At 42.4% G+C, this 14,852-nt stretch overlaps 1 protein-coding gene across 11 annotated transcripts in view; it reads right to left on the minus strand.

Moving 5' to 3' along the window:
- Ehmt1 (euchromatic histone lysine methyltransferase 1) overlaps positions 1-14,852 on the minus strand; it is a 148,291-nt gene that overhangs the window by 36,246 nt on the left and 97,193 nt on the right. For 9 of the 11 annotated variants that reach the window (XR_010064648.1, XM_063284055.1, XM_063284054.1 and 6 more), the window contains 5 exons: positions 9,154-9,297; positions 8,034-8,260; positions 6,647-6,814; positions 5,495-5,577; positions 4,332-4,438 (listed from right to left, as the gene is read on the minus strand). Coding sequence is in view for 10 of the 11 variants with exons in the window: in XM_063284055.1 (XP_063140125.1) it covers positions 4,332-4,438; positions 5,495-5,577; positions 6,647-6,814; positions 8,034-8,260; positions 9,154-9,297 (729 nt within the window). In the remaining variant the exon portion in view is untranslated. The remainder of the gene's footprint in view (positions 1-4,331; positions 4,439-5,494; positions 5,578-6,646; positions 6,815-8,033; positions 8,261-9,153; positions 9,298-14,852) is intronic. The other 2 variants (XM_017591873.3, XM_017591872.3) reach the window with 1 other exon arrangement.

The raw sequence follows: 14,852 nt of genomic DNA on the forward strand, positions 1-14,852 counted from the left end.
AACAATCCTGGTCTTGACATTGAACTTCAGTCAGAACTCACTTGAATTCCCTCTTTGTGGGGAGGAGGTAGTAAGGGGGATATACCCATTTGGTTCTTGTTTTATGCTTTTCTATTATTTTGTTGTTTGGTTTGGTTTTTGTTGTTTTGCAATAAATAAAGCTAGATAAAAAAAATATGTACTAGTATATCTAAATTAGTTTAAAGGCTAATATTGGATGAAAGTGACCCAACACCTGAGTGCCTCAGGGTAGTGGTAAGGCTGGATATTTTATATTTTGTATAAAATATCAAAGCACAAAGGATTTTTCCACTTGCTATTATAAAGTACCCTAAGAAAAGCAATTTAAGGAAGGAAGGGTTTATTTTCCTTCAAGAGGAATTGGGGTATTAGGGTGGCAGGAACTTAAAATATCCTATCAGGAAAATAATGATGAATACTTGTGTTCAAGAAGCTTCTTTTTTAGGTAGTTTCAGTCCCAAGCCCGAAGATTAAAGTAATTCTCCTTTAGGGACCATGTTTCCGTGTCAATTAACCCAATCAAGATAACCACAGGTATTCCCAAAGGCTAATGTAATCTAAGTAACCCCACATAGGCATGCATGGAGGCTTGTCTCCTCCGTGATCCCAAATTTCCTCAAGTTGACAACAATAGCAATAAACATACTACAGTACCAAGTCATATCCCCAGAGGGACCATGGCAGGAACCAATCCAAGAAAGTCTACCCTGACGGAAAAGGATCCTAGCTGGGGAAAGCTAAGACAGATAGGGGATGCTTCTGGAGATCACATGGGAAAGGACCAAAGGTCCTGAAGGATTGAAAATGACCCTAAATGTAATGACAGGGAATTCAGACCAAAGAACAATTCTTGAAGCATCAGGAATAAGGAAAACATCTCGTATGAAGCGTGAGAAGTCATCAAGGTCAGCACAGTATCTAGAAAACAGACCCAATGCCAGAGTTTGATACTACAGGAGACACCCCAATGAGTAATTGACAGACAGCTGTCAGAGTAGCACCTACTAGTATTAGTGAGAAAAGTTCTGCCTTATATGCATAGGCAACAGCTCAACCACGGCAAAAACAAGACAATAAGTGATGACAGATAGATCAAAAATACCACTGTGAACTTAGCTAAGCATAAGAAGCATGTGCAGAAGAATTTCTGAGCCTGACAGAACAAGGTGTACATAAGCATGCATGCACATTTATAAAAACAGCAACAAAACTACCTATGAAACTTGGTGTCATGAAGAAACAATTACATGTACAGTTATTTTAGAAGGATAAGGAAAAAATACAGAAAACTCACTCAAAGAAAGAACTACTTAGAAATCTTGAACTAGAACCAGGAAGCCACAAACAGCCCCAAAGTAAAATCAGCCAAAGCTTATTATCAAAAGCTCAGTACAAATTGAGAATCTCAGAACACAGCCAGGAAAAGCACTGAGTCCCATACAAAGAAATCCCGACTGTACCACAGCAGATCCCAAACTAGAAATCTAGGGGAGAGTAAAGTGGGATCTGCAGAGTTCTGAAAGAGAGCCAGAACTAAGCCATCTGGTAGGTGAGAAGAGCTACCCCAATAGCTACCATCAAGAAAGGAAGTTGGAACACAGGCTTTCAAGACAACCAACACTGACACCTTGGCCACAGTCTAGCCACAGAGGGAAAATATTAGAAATGAAACAAACAAACAAACAAGATAACTATCCTGAAGGCATACAAAGGACTCTCCAAGGTGAGAGAGAAACAAAGCCTGTCCATAGAGATCCAGAAAACCAAAAAGACACAGAGATGAAAACGGGAGATATAGTAATGGGACGAATAAGGAAAGGGCTGACAGACATGGTTATGTCCTCAACAGTAACAGCCTTAAAAGAAAGAATAAATTCACCAAGTTAAACAATAGACTAAATGGACTTAAAAAAGATCTGATGACTGCTGCCAATAAGAAATGTATTTCAGTAACATGCAGAGTTCACATAAACAGGCAGGAAAAGATGTAGAATAAAAAGAGTGAGTTGATATACTTTCATAAAATAGATTTTAAGTAAAACAAATAAAAACCGACCAGAGACTGGAAAGACGGCTCAGTGGTTACAAGCACTTGCTGTTTTTCTAGAGGCTAAGTTCGACCTCAGAACCTACATAGTGGCCCCCAACTGTTTCTAACTCCAGTTACAAGGGATAGAAATGCTCTTCTTCTGGCATTCAGTCACTAGGCATGCATGTGGTACACAGACATACATACATGTAAGCAAAATACTCAGACACATGAAATAAAATTACCAAGAAAAATGTAAAGGTCATTATGTGACACAGTAGTCAATTCAACAAGAGAAAATAACAATTATAAATATATATGTACCCAATACTATAGAACCGATTATATAATATGAAAATCACACTTTAAAGAACAGAGAACACTGTAACACAGTGTACTTGGGGACTTCGTAGCATTCATTTGATGATCTCAGTAAGACCAAAATCAACACAGAACAGTGGAGTTTAACTGAGCAAATGAACAAGCCAGACATTTACAAAACCTTTCATGTTAGAGGTCATGTTAGAGGTCATATTAGAGGTGCAGAATATAAACTCTGCACATCCGCATATGGAACAACCTGTAGACCAGACCGTAAGTAAGTCTGAATCTATTTTTAAAGATTTATTTTGTTTTTAATTATGTGTATTGTGTCTATGTACACAAGAACCGGAGTTACAGGAGGCTGTGACACCTTCTTTCCCTCATGCAACATGGTTTCTGGGACTTGAACTTGGGTTTTCTAAGAGAGTAGTATGTGCTCTTAACTGCTGAACCATTCCTCCAACTTCCAAAATAATTTTAGCTCCCCCTGAAGCACCCCCAAAAACCCTGAAATCACAGCATATATGTCCTGTGGCAACAATGAAGTAAACTGGAAATCAACAAGAAGGAACTTTAGAAACGGCATTATGTACAAAGAAACTCAACAGTGTGCTCTTGGTCAGCACACAGGCCAACGGAGGCGCAAAGGAGAAACACAAACTACTTCCTGGAACGGCAGCTGAGCAGTAGCTTGGGAGGCAACCATCTTGCAGTGCCAACATGAAAAAAAGGGTTTGTATGCCATGTAAATGTAGAGCAGCAGGGCAGTCTGGCTACACCAGCACCTAGGAGGCAGAACTGAGGGATCCAAATTGCAGGTTGGCTAACCAGGCTAGGTTAATCTTCAATGCTAATCAGATGTAGAAAAAGGAGACCTGATGGGTAGCCAGACTGGCACCATAGAAGACAGCTTCTGGAGCTGAGCAACCAAATGATCCTGCAGTACAGAAAGTGGACTTCTGGGTGTGTGCACATCCAAAAGAAAGGGACGTCCGTCTGAGAGATCTCTGCACAGATAAGTCTACCACAGCCCTAATCACAGAAGCTATGACACTAAACCAAACCTGGTGTCTACTAACAAATGCTCAAAAGCAAAGTGGTAGACAGACACATGTGATGGTTGCCATAAACAAGTCCGCAGCCCTGCGTTTACAGCGACAAAATAAAGCAGTGAGCACTCTCATTTGTGTGTGGGAACCAGACACTAAAGGTGTGGGGAGGACCAGAGAGGAGGGCCAGTGGTCACCAGAGTGTGGCTGGATGGGAAATAATGTTTTAAATACTGCAGTGTAACTGGGTTGACACAATTAATTGAATATTTCAAAATAACTAAGAAAGGCTTTAATGTTCCAGCCACAAGGAAATAATGACTATATATTATATGCTGAAATACGCTGTAACACATAAATATATCCAATTAAGATGTGTCTAAAAAAGTTTAAAATTTTAAGCATTCACATGATCATAGCTTTTATTTAATTTTTTACATTTCTTTAAAATTAGGGGAGATGTGTGCATATAACACAAGACACCTGAATATCAGAACAATTTATGTCCTCTTTTTCCACCATGTGAGTCCCAAGAGTCAAACTCAGCTTGTCTTCAACTACTCAGTCGTCTCATAAAGTTAGAGCAAATTAGAGGTGTGACTTAAACAATGAGGGGTATATAATTAGTCACTAGGATTAGAAGAAGGAAAGATTTGGGCCCACTAAGCCTACATCTTCTGCAGCAGATCTTAAATATTAAAACTAGAAAGTAAGTGGAAACACAGATACTCTAACAGAGGCAAATGTCAGGATAAACAATAGAAGCAGTCAACAGTCACAGGGCTGAGAGGCATCTTCCTACGGTGGCCTGGAGGTACCACTGCAATTTTAGCCTTCCAATAAAACCTAGTGACACTTAAGATGCACACTGAGAGGATGAAGATCTATTCAAAGCTATCCTTCCAAACCTGAACCAGCATGTGGCAGATGTCCACGTGGCCAGCCTCTGCAGCAGCGTGTAATGGGGAACGCTTACTTTGGTGCTCCATTTTGAAGTTGGGATCAATTCCATCAACTGTAAACAAACACAGTTTTACTAATTATATCATATGCAACCACAATGCCCTTCCACAAAGATGCTTATGGCATTGACACCTTTAAGATAAAAAGCAAGCTCTGGAGCCATGATGTAGCCACTACACCACAATGACCTGTTTGCAGGCAGAAATCAGCCCCACAGGAAACCCTCCAAGCAGGTTTGTCAGAGCGCCTCGCCATGCCTCTTGAAAGCTCATGCAACCAATGATAAGAGCAAGCAGAGCTCTAAGAACAGATGTGTCGCAGGAGCAAAAGTGTGGCCTTGAGGCTTGGATACTTACTTTTTGTTACATTTTTACTTTGGGGAGCACAGAACCTCACTACGTAACCCATTAACATTCAAATCCCTCTACCTTAGCCTCCCAAATATTGTACATTTTTCTAGACGTTTACCCAAGGTACCATGCAAAAAAGTCATGAAGCAATGTAATACTGCATGAAGTCCATGAAAAGTAAAACTAATTTTTTTTTTTTAATAAATTAAACTTTCCCATCTTCCCCGTTGCCCTCAAATGAGTTTTTAGCTTCTTTCATGATTTGCTGTCAGGCAATGAGCTCTTTACTCATGCTCTCAACCTGAAGAAAACAGACAGCAGAGAGCAAGCTCGGGTATCAAGCTGCAACCGGGCCAGCACACTCTCGCTCGGGCATAAGAGCAAAGCCAAGCCCAGCAGCTGCAGTGGTAAACTGCAGCTCTCTCCTGGGTCACTTTATGAAGCAGCATTGCTCCTCTCAGCACAAGCACTGGGCTCGTCACTGAAGCACATCACAACAGGACCCAATCATGCTGCTTTTCCTGCACGTATACTTCTGCGTCATTTAATCATCCTCTAATTCCTTTTTAAAAACTAGAGATGCACAGAGAGCATTTCTAGTGACACAAGGCAGACTAAATACCAGGGAGCACTTTCTTTTACTAATCAGAGGAGTCAAAGAATTACAAACATCAGCCAGTGAGATGGGGCTCATGAGAAAAGGGGTAACAAGGCTTCTCTGTGTTCCTTCTACGGCCTCAGGTGTAGCAACAACTCACCCAGCATGAGAAGCACCTTCTGCAGCTCACCCTGCCTAGCGGAGAAGTACAGCTGCTTCGGGTGGAAGCGAAGTTTCTTCGGTCTGTAAAAAGCAGAGGACAGCAATCAGTACCAGACTCTTACTGTCAAAACAACAGGGCAAGAGGTCCAGCTCAATTTAAGCATCTGCCAGCATGCTTAAATCCCTGAGGATCTGCCCCCCCCCCCGCCCCAACAACTGAACAAATAAAACAATGACAGAAACCCAAGCAACTGTCTTCAGACATAATCAAAGTGATACTAAAACACCATTGGTAAGATGACACAGAGCCTATCCCAGGTACAGACAAGCTGCTACATTATAGAGGGTCAAGGGATCCCAAGGAGAAATCATACACTAGTCACTAAGTGCCTGGCAAAATGTCCAGGGTGGCCTCTACAGCTCAAATGAGGATGACTGTCACGGGGTGATACTAACTACCCTCTAGCATCAAGAAGAAACCTGAGCTAACCTATTGCTATGAAATTTACATTGAACCATAAACAGGGATTAGAGGTGGAGGGTCAGAAAAAAACTGGGGCCTGGTCAGTAGATAGGGACTATAGGTACCAGATGGGCCAGGACAGAGATAGTGAGAGGCTATTCAGAATAAGGAAGAGTAACAGAGGAACTTGTCTGTTAAGAACGAGTAACCTACTTTCTTTCCAGGGCAGAGTAAATTTAGAGGTCAATTGGATAAACCTCTCTAAGGAGTGTAACGCGGTCCCCAAGGAAAGAGGACACAGGTTGATCTGTGAACCAAGAAAGACTGCAGTGTAGGGACTAGTAAATAGTCTGAGGGGTCACCTGGTCTAGCCCACACTAGGCAGAGATTAGGCAGCAAGCCCATGGAATAAAGTGTGTACACTAGGGACCTGCAGGCAGCTTACTCAATAAAGGTCATGCTCAGGATAACAATAATATCACTTCTCACTCTTGGCATAAACGAATAACAATTTGCAACAATTTATCCCAGACATTAGAAAGACACATGAGGCTGACACCTCATGTGTTCGTTCTTTTGATGAACCATGTTATTTAAAAAGCTGGAAAGCAATAGGAAGTCCTGGCTCTAAATTGTCTCTTTGAAAACAAAGACAAAAGCAAACCAAACCACCAGGCAGGCTCTTACTTTTCAGAGTCCAGAGCAATGAGAGCACTTTCCAAGGTTTCCTTTCCTGGGCCCTGGGAAAAGCCAGAGGTCGGCCTCACGAAACCAGCTGGCCCTGCAGGATCGAAGCACTCTGGTGCCTGAGTGACTGTGCTCTGCGATTTTTCATCCTCTGGGGCTCCAGCAATGCTTCATGAGAAAAAAATTATTAAAATTATTAAAAATGTCATTATTTGGAAAACCTCTTTCTCACTGAAACCATTGATTATATAAATAAGACATATTCCAACCTGACCACATAGGTTGTCTCTCACAGAAACCACTGAATATATAAATCAGACATATTCCAACCTGAGTAGAGTCAACTACCAGTCTGTTGAGTACCTGCGAGACTCCAGAGAGCTGCCTGAAGTGCAGACCCCTGATAAACAAGACCGCAGAACTCAGCACCACATTACTAGGAGTACCACTCACCCACTCAAACCTTACTTTAATAAACAAGATTCAGCTTTAACTAGCAAATCTACTGCTTTCCACAATTGAAGACTATGACTTGAGAATACTGAGTGTCACCAATAACAGGAGAGCAGTAAGGCCTTCTGACCCCTTGGTCTGGCTGTATATACATACAATTGGCTGTATATACATGCAATCAGCTGTATATACATACAATCGGCTGTATATACATGCAATCAGAGTCTTCTAAATGACCCCAAAATGAAGTTTTAGGTTATTTTTTTCTTTTTTTCTTTTTTTTTTTTTGGTTCTTTTTTTCGGAGCTGGGGACCGAACCCAGGGCCTTGCGCTTCCTAGGCAAGCGCTCTACCACTGAGCTAAATCCCCAACCCCGGTTATTTTTTCTACTGCTGTCGTGGTTATAAAACTTCCTTCCTCTTTTGCTAAGAAACTTGATAGTTCTGTCGCCATCTGGAAAGAATCTCTTCACCATTCCTTTCCTATCAGGGCCTGCCTGGCAGGAGAGACTGCAGTCATCTATTTATCTCCCCAGCTCAAAAGCTCTTTCTACTGGTCCTTTTTAGAAAAGCAAATTAATTATTTATATATATAAATAATTCTTGTCTTTAACCCTGTAGCAAACAGTGCAGCAAGTCCCACAGCTCCACAGGGTGTGGAGACTACACATGTAAGCGACAAAAGCACAAAAAGCTGTATCATGTCAAGGAACATAAAACTGATTCAACATAGATGATTTCATCATGCCAGAATAAAAGAGACCCATGTGAAGACGGTATTAAATGAACACCAATACGTCTCAGAGATCAGAACCCATGATACATGACGAGGTTCACTGAGGCTTCTGGCGAAGCAACTGAAACCGGGAACTACAGAGGACATATCCTTGGGGATATTATGTGGAAGGCTTGGTCACAGCTACGTTGTTTAGTACCTGCCAGTGGTCGTGTCAGCCCTGCCCTCAGCAGCCAAGCTCTTCTCCTGTCCAGGGGCCAGGGTCACTGTGGAAGTCGTGTCTGCTTTTGCTATGGTCACCTCTTTGGCCTTGGAAGTCTCTTCCCCACAATGGGGACAGTAGCTGGCATTGTTGACTCGAGAGGCACAGTCCTTATGGAAACGATGAGAGATGCTGCTCTCAGGCTGACATTCCATGAAGTTACCCTGGAAAAATGAAGATGAAAATCATTTTTAAAAACTCAGAATACATTTACGGAATTACAGGAAGCTCTACTGAACCATTCGGGTTCAGGCAAGTAGAAGCCCAGCTATGGCCTGGTGATAAACAGGAGGGAAACAAAACACTGAGTTTACAAAGAGCTCACAAAGTAAGCAGAGGCCACCAAAGGTTATCTTACAGCCACCACTACCCATCTTCAAACCCCAGTGACCCAGCTAGCTGAGGCCTCAGTCTGGCCACTCTGAACAAGCAAGAGCTGTACAAAGACATAGTCTACAAGGCCCACATGATATAATGACAGATAGAGTCAGAGTCCCAAAGGTGACCATTTTAATAAATACCAATTAGAGCACCAATTAGAACAGCTGTTCTTGCAGAGCCAGAAACAATGGAATTCAGAGGAGTTCTCTTTTTCTCAGCAGAAGCACAAAAAGGGAAGCCTAGGAAGAAAACCAGGTACAGAACTCAAAGATAAGCCCTCAGAGCAGGAGCTCCTGGCCTAGGTCACAGAGGGCAGCAGGACATCCAAAGGTACAGGTAGGTGAAGGCACTCACAGAGGCATGAGAAGGAGCCTGACCTATGGGCTAGGTGGATGCACATATATCTCATGAGCAGAGCCATCAAAGACAAGATCTCAGTGATAACTAACAGAGCATAGAGAGGTTAGCAGAGGGAGGAGGCTTGCCCTCCTCTGTACTCAAGACAGAAATCCACAGAACAAAACAAGAGAACCCAGGGGTACCAGGTCAATTGTCTACAGGAAGAAAGCTCAAGAACTGTGGTGAGGGCTTATGAAACAGACCTATATGGGGTACAATGCTGGACTGAGTCTCTGCTGAGGACTCCTGAAGCCCGGCAGGCGGGTTGGGCTCTTACCGCCGTGCAGAAGTAGCCGCAGCCAGGACAGCACTGGTGCTTCACCATGCGACCCCGATGGTCTTCACACAGCACCAAGAGTGGTGCTTTGTTGGAAGGGCGCATCAGCTCATACTTGACCACGCTGTTTGTACACCGGCCCAACTGCAAGCAGACAAGACCAGGGGTCAGTGACAAAGCTGCAAGGGAACAGCTTTTCCACCCACTGGGCAGTGGAAAGCACCAGACATGTGGGACATTCTCAGCAGCTATGAGGTGACTGAAGGAGCCATGAGCCTTCAGAGGCAAGCCTAGAGTCACAAGCAGTATAAAGTACCTGCCACACAACAGTTAGCCCCAACCACCATCCCTGCCATTAGCCTAGGGATGATAACAGCAAGTAACTGAATTCAGAGGCTTAGGTGGCCAGAGAATCAAGGGCTCAGTTTGAGCATAAATGAAGGACAGCATCAGGATGAGAAGAGAGCTGGACAACAAACACACCCTAGGTAAGAAGGCCAAGGCTCTCCCAAGTGACCAGGGGGTTACAGATCAATGAGTCCCAAGTGAGCCATCTGAAGTCTCCTGCACATGGAATCAGAGCTGAGAGGTAAGAAACAGAGCAATGTTTCTCAGATATGCCCAAGGGACACAAGCACAGAAAGTCGCAAGAAAGCCAAGATTCAAGGACAATTGTCACAGTATAAACAGAAGCTGCTCTGTGAGATGCTTCTATGTACCAGAAAAGAAGTGACTGTTTGCTATGCAGACCAAAGAGTGCTGCTTCAATACATGAAGTTGCTCTGACAGCAAACAATTAAGACAAGAAATAGCCCAAAAGGAGAAAAAGATGAGCGGTAATTCTGAAAAACCTATAGATGTCCCCCAGCAAACACTAACTGTTCAGATACTCTGATAAAGAAATATGGCATGGGGTTGGGGATTTAGCTCAGTGGTAGAGCGCTTGCCTAGCAAGCACAAGGCCCTGGGTTTGGTCCTCAGCTCCCTCCCCTCCAAAAAAAAAAAATAAATAAATAAATAAAATAAAATAAAAAAATAAAAAAAATAAAAATGGCGGGCTGGAGAGATGGCTCAGTGGTTAAGATCACTGACTGCTCTTCCAGAGGTCCTGAGTTCAAATCCCAGCAACCACATGGTGGCTCACAACCATCTGTAGTGAGATCTGATGCCCTCTTCTGGTCTGAAGACAGCTACAATGTTCTTACAAATAAATAAATCTTAAAAAAAAAATTAAAAAAAAAATGGCATAGCCTTCACTACTTCTCTGCTCTGCGGGGCAATATATTCAGCTGGACTGCATGGCCAGGAGCCATAGGACTACAGAAAGGACCTAGGCCTGCGTTCTGCAAGATTTCAAACAATAAGCAATCATAAATACAAATCAAAAAACTTCCAAATGCATCTTTTCCTAAGACTCCATGTGAAAATGTGAGTAAGTGTGCCAAGGACTGCCCCGAAGAACCCAGCAAGGAACACATAAGCAGCAGAAACAAGAAACAGGGACTAATGGACCAGCAAGTGCTTTGCTGATGACTATCCGGACTGTGCAGGAATCAGAGACCTTGTCAAGACAGCCTGGATGTTTCCCCATAGCTAAGACATAAAACTCAAAATGGGGAAAGCCAGGGCATGTGAATCTTGAAACAGCCATAGGATACCACCCCCAGCACCAAGTGATTCTCTAGGAATCTTGGTCAAGACCTCTAGACACAAGTTCTTTATAGACAGAGATTGGGGAAGAAGGGGTCAGTAATTTACAAAAGAAAATGTGAGAGAGCATAGACACAGGCCTATACACACAGATGCTAAAACAATTCACTAACTTTGGAATCTGAAATTTCATCCATGTATTTAGTATTTGAATTTCAAGAGCTTAAAGTATCTGTATGATCATACAATGACAGGGTGATTTTGTCCAGCTACTGCAATGGAAATGGGAACAGAGTCAAAGGCTAGGGGAATGTTGAATCAAACAGCATACTAGGCAGGTAATCTCCTGGAAAGTACTTCAACAGAATAGCAATAGAACTTTCTTAAGGCTGACAAAGAGAAGTAGCTCATGAACACAGAGAGTACAGCTATGAAGTGATGAGGTAGCCTCCATTTTGCAGGGAAAAGAGCAGGGAGACAAACCAAAGAGATGAACAGTTGTATCCTCACAAGGTCAAAAGCAAGCAAGTGAGCACTAACAACATCAAACAGATAACTCAGATTCATCTGCCTGGAGGCAAGGATGAAGCACAGAATCGGGAGAAACTAAAAAGTTATAACTTACTCCACAAGGAAAATCAGGTTTGCAACAAGAAAGGCAAGGCAGAGACACAATCTCATACTTTGTATGCCTGGTGCTACAAGAGAAGCTACTAGAGCTTCCTTAATTAAACATTCTATTAAGGAAAGTTTTAATAATGGACACTGAGGCTGTAGAGATGGCTCAGCAGTTAAGAGCACAGCGCTAACTGTTCTTCCAGGACCCACAAGGGCAGCTCACAATTGTCTCCAAGATCTGACACTATCACACAGACATACGTGCAGGCAAAACACCAATTTCACACAAACAGAATGGAGCCTGGAGTACAATAAAATTCCTTATAAGCCCATGTCTACTTTTAAAGTTCCTAACATTCTCACCTGAGCAGCCACTTTAACTTCTCCACAAGACTCTTTATAGGGAAAATCAGTGCTTTATTCATTAAAAGTTCAAGGTACTACCACATTTAACATGATCTTAAGAACATTCACATACTTAACAAGAATGATAATAATTCCCCAAACCCAGAGCTTGAAGAGGATGAGAGGAGAGAGGGGCTGGGGTCAGAAGATGAAGCAAGACAGAGGAGGGGTGGAGGTACTGTAGTGTGTCTGTGAGGCCAGAACAACTTTGCAGGGTTGGTATTCACTTTTACATGGCTTCTGGGTATTGAACTCAAATCTTTAGGCTTGGGTGCCTCTACCCACTGAGTCATGGCAATGGCCCTCAATTTATCTTAATATAGAAATAAACCTACCATGCCAATATAAAAAGCATACTTTAATACCAAAAATTTCAAAAAAGATATCTAATGAGTGGCATTGTTCTCTATTGCTACAAAACTCTTTAATGTAGAGGATCATTTAATAAAGGTGGTATAATGACCTATCTACTTCCACAGTCAACATCTGGTGATTGTGGACACTGTTTTTTGATACCACATCAAACTATAGGTTGTGTTCCACTAGAACCAGTTTGATAATGTGGTGTTTTCTTTTTACTTGTACTTTTTTTTAAGCTTAAGAACAACTTTTATGGAGTTGGGGATTTAGCTCAGTGGTAGAGCGCTTGCCTAGCAAGCGCAAGGCCCTGGGTTCGGTCCCCAGCTCCGAAAAAAAGAAAAGGAAAAAAAAAAAAAAAGAACAACTTTTATTAATGTAAAAGAACAAAGAGAAAAGGGGAAACAACAAACGAGCACTGCGTAAGAAAGCTTCAAGTCTCAGACACTGTCTGCCCAGAGGAAGAAGGAGACAAAGCTATGCCGCTTATGGTGGGATGGAGGTCAGACACATGACAGACAAGCTGCTAAACAGACGGAAGAAAGACTTTAGAGAATGAGGGAGGAAGCCCAAAGGATCACTTCTAGCCAGCATCTGAAAGAGACAGAACAAAAAGAAAAAGGTACTTGTATCTTTCTGAGTCTGGCCTCAGAAACTCAGATGCAGCCAAGTCACATGGTGGCTCTTAAGAGACTGCTCATGTAGTGCTTTCTTAAATATCTGACGTAGTATCTTCAACTTGGGAGCACAAAGATCCTTGCACTACACATCTCCAGGGAAACCAGGAATATTAAGCAACCAGGATTTATCTTTCAAAGGGTAGGACATATAACCTGTTTTCCCAGAAGGCTGAGAACTAGCAGTGATAAATAGTCTGGTGATTTATGTTCTCTGTTGGATCAGTCCATATCAAGATCCTACAACCAGGACCAGGGGTCGGCTAGGAATCTAAATGATCCTCATGTTACCTGTGCAGCTGAGGGCTTCCCCAGGCTCCCATAGCCAGGACTGGAGATACCTAGTAGTCTAAATGACCCTTTCATTAATTAGCTATATAAATGGGACTCCACCCAGTTCCCACAACCAGGACCAGAGATGGCTAACAGTCCAAATGACCTCTATGGCTCTCTGTATGATTGAGACCAGGCTAGATCCTTCCTTAAGCTAGTACAGGTCTCTCTAGAACCCATCTTCTTAGAAGACATGACATGTGCCCTGAGTTGAGTGTCAATGTAATTATGTTTCCCTTGTGTACTGCGAATTGTATTATACCAGAGAACTTTTTCTAAACCATACTGCGTTTAAAACGCTGACATAAGCCGCCTGGCATCAGACTCTACACATCTGACCCAGGTTGATAAGGTCAAACTGAACGCCATTTTCATTCTCACCTCTTCACAGTTCATTTTTCTGTCTGTCTTGACTCCACTATCAAACTTTCAGCCCTGTTACTTTAGTGTCAGGCTGTGTGCTTGCACTCTGCATAGCTCCATCACCTGTGCACAGCTCTACAACACTAACATTAATGACCGGACCTCAAATCAGTGGTTCTGGCTTTCCAAATGCATACTATGTGGAAGCTTAAGAAAGAGAATTTACCAAACCGCTAGCTAGTGTCTTTTCTCATGAAGCAAGGGTAAGGCTATCTGAGCTTTAATAACAATACAAAGAATTAAACTTACCAAATACTTCAGTTCACAACAATACTGTAAAAGGAGTACTAGTTAACATCAAAATCTGTGAAAAAACCAAGTTAATGTCTTAAAGATTGCTAGACACAGGACCAAAGTCTCACATCAGTACTGCCATGCCTCTAAGAGGCATACAGCTAGGCATTGAAACAGATTAGATTATTTTGACCAACAAATGACAATCCATGGAAGAACTATAGCAACATTTTGAAACCTCCAATGCATGATCGAGGTAGACATCAGGTAGCAACAGCCACATCTGTGAAAAGTACCAGTCTTGTGCTCAGTCTAGACACAGCCTCCCAAGTCTTGCAAGAAATTGGGCTGGGCAGGCCTTTGCAATTCTGTCAAGAAATTCAAAGAGATCTGCTGAACTACAACTTAGGTGAAAGAACCAGACAATGAGAATTTCCAAACCCAAGCAACCTCGGAAGCAGCTGTCTTACCTGAAATGGTATGGTTATAAAAAGACAAAATAACTTATAATAAATATCATACACAGAGAAACATGAGTTTCCAAGAATGCTGTAGAAATAGGAAGGGAGAAAATGAGAAAGAAATCATATCCAAATTACAGCACAAAAGTCAAAGCCCAAACCCCTGGTGTGAAGAGAGGCTATATCCATGAACTTTGCCTTTCCACTATGAAGCATATTTCAGAAACACTACCACTCTAGCAGATATGGGCGCACTCACTTGTACCAAAGAATTCTAAGCACTGATGGCAGAAGAAACCAATAGAAATAACAAACAATATTGAACTTGAAATAAAGTAATGAACAGTCAGTCATCAGTCAGGAGTTAAAACCTACAAGCAAAGTCCTGATGAGGAAGGACAGAAGCTGCCATGGAAACCCTACCACTCTTGCCTTGTAGCATGCCCTCCCTGTCAAGGTTAAATCATATGGGTTGGTTTTTTGTCATTGTTGTTGTTTTTGTTGTGGGGGAGGGGGGTGTGAAACGAGCAGTCCCTGGCTG

The sequence above is a fragment of the Rattus norvegicus genome, chromosome 3 (assembly GCF_036323735.1).
Source record: "Rattus norvegicus strain BN/NHsdMcwi chromosome 3, GRCr8, whole genome shotgun sequence".
Classification (NCBI taxonomy): Eukaryota; Metazoa; Chordata; class Mammalia; order Rodentia; family Muridae; genus Rattus; species Rattus norvegicus.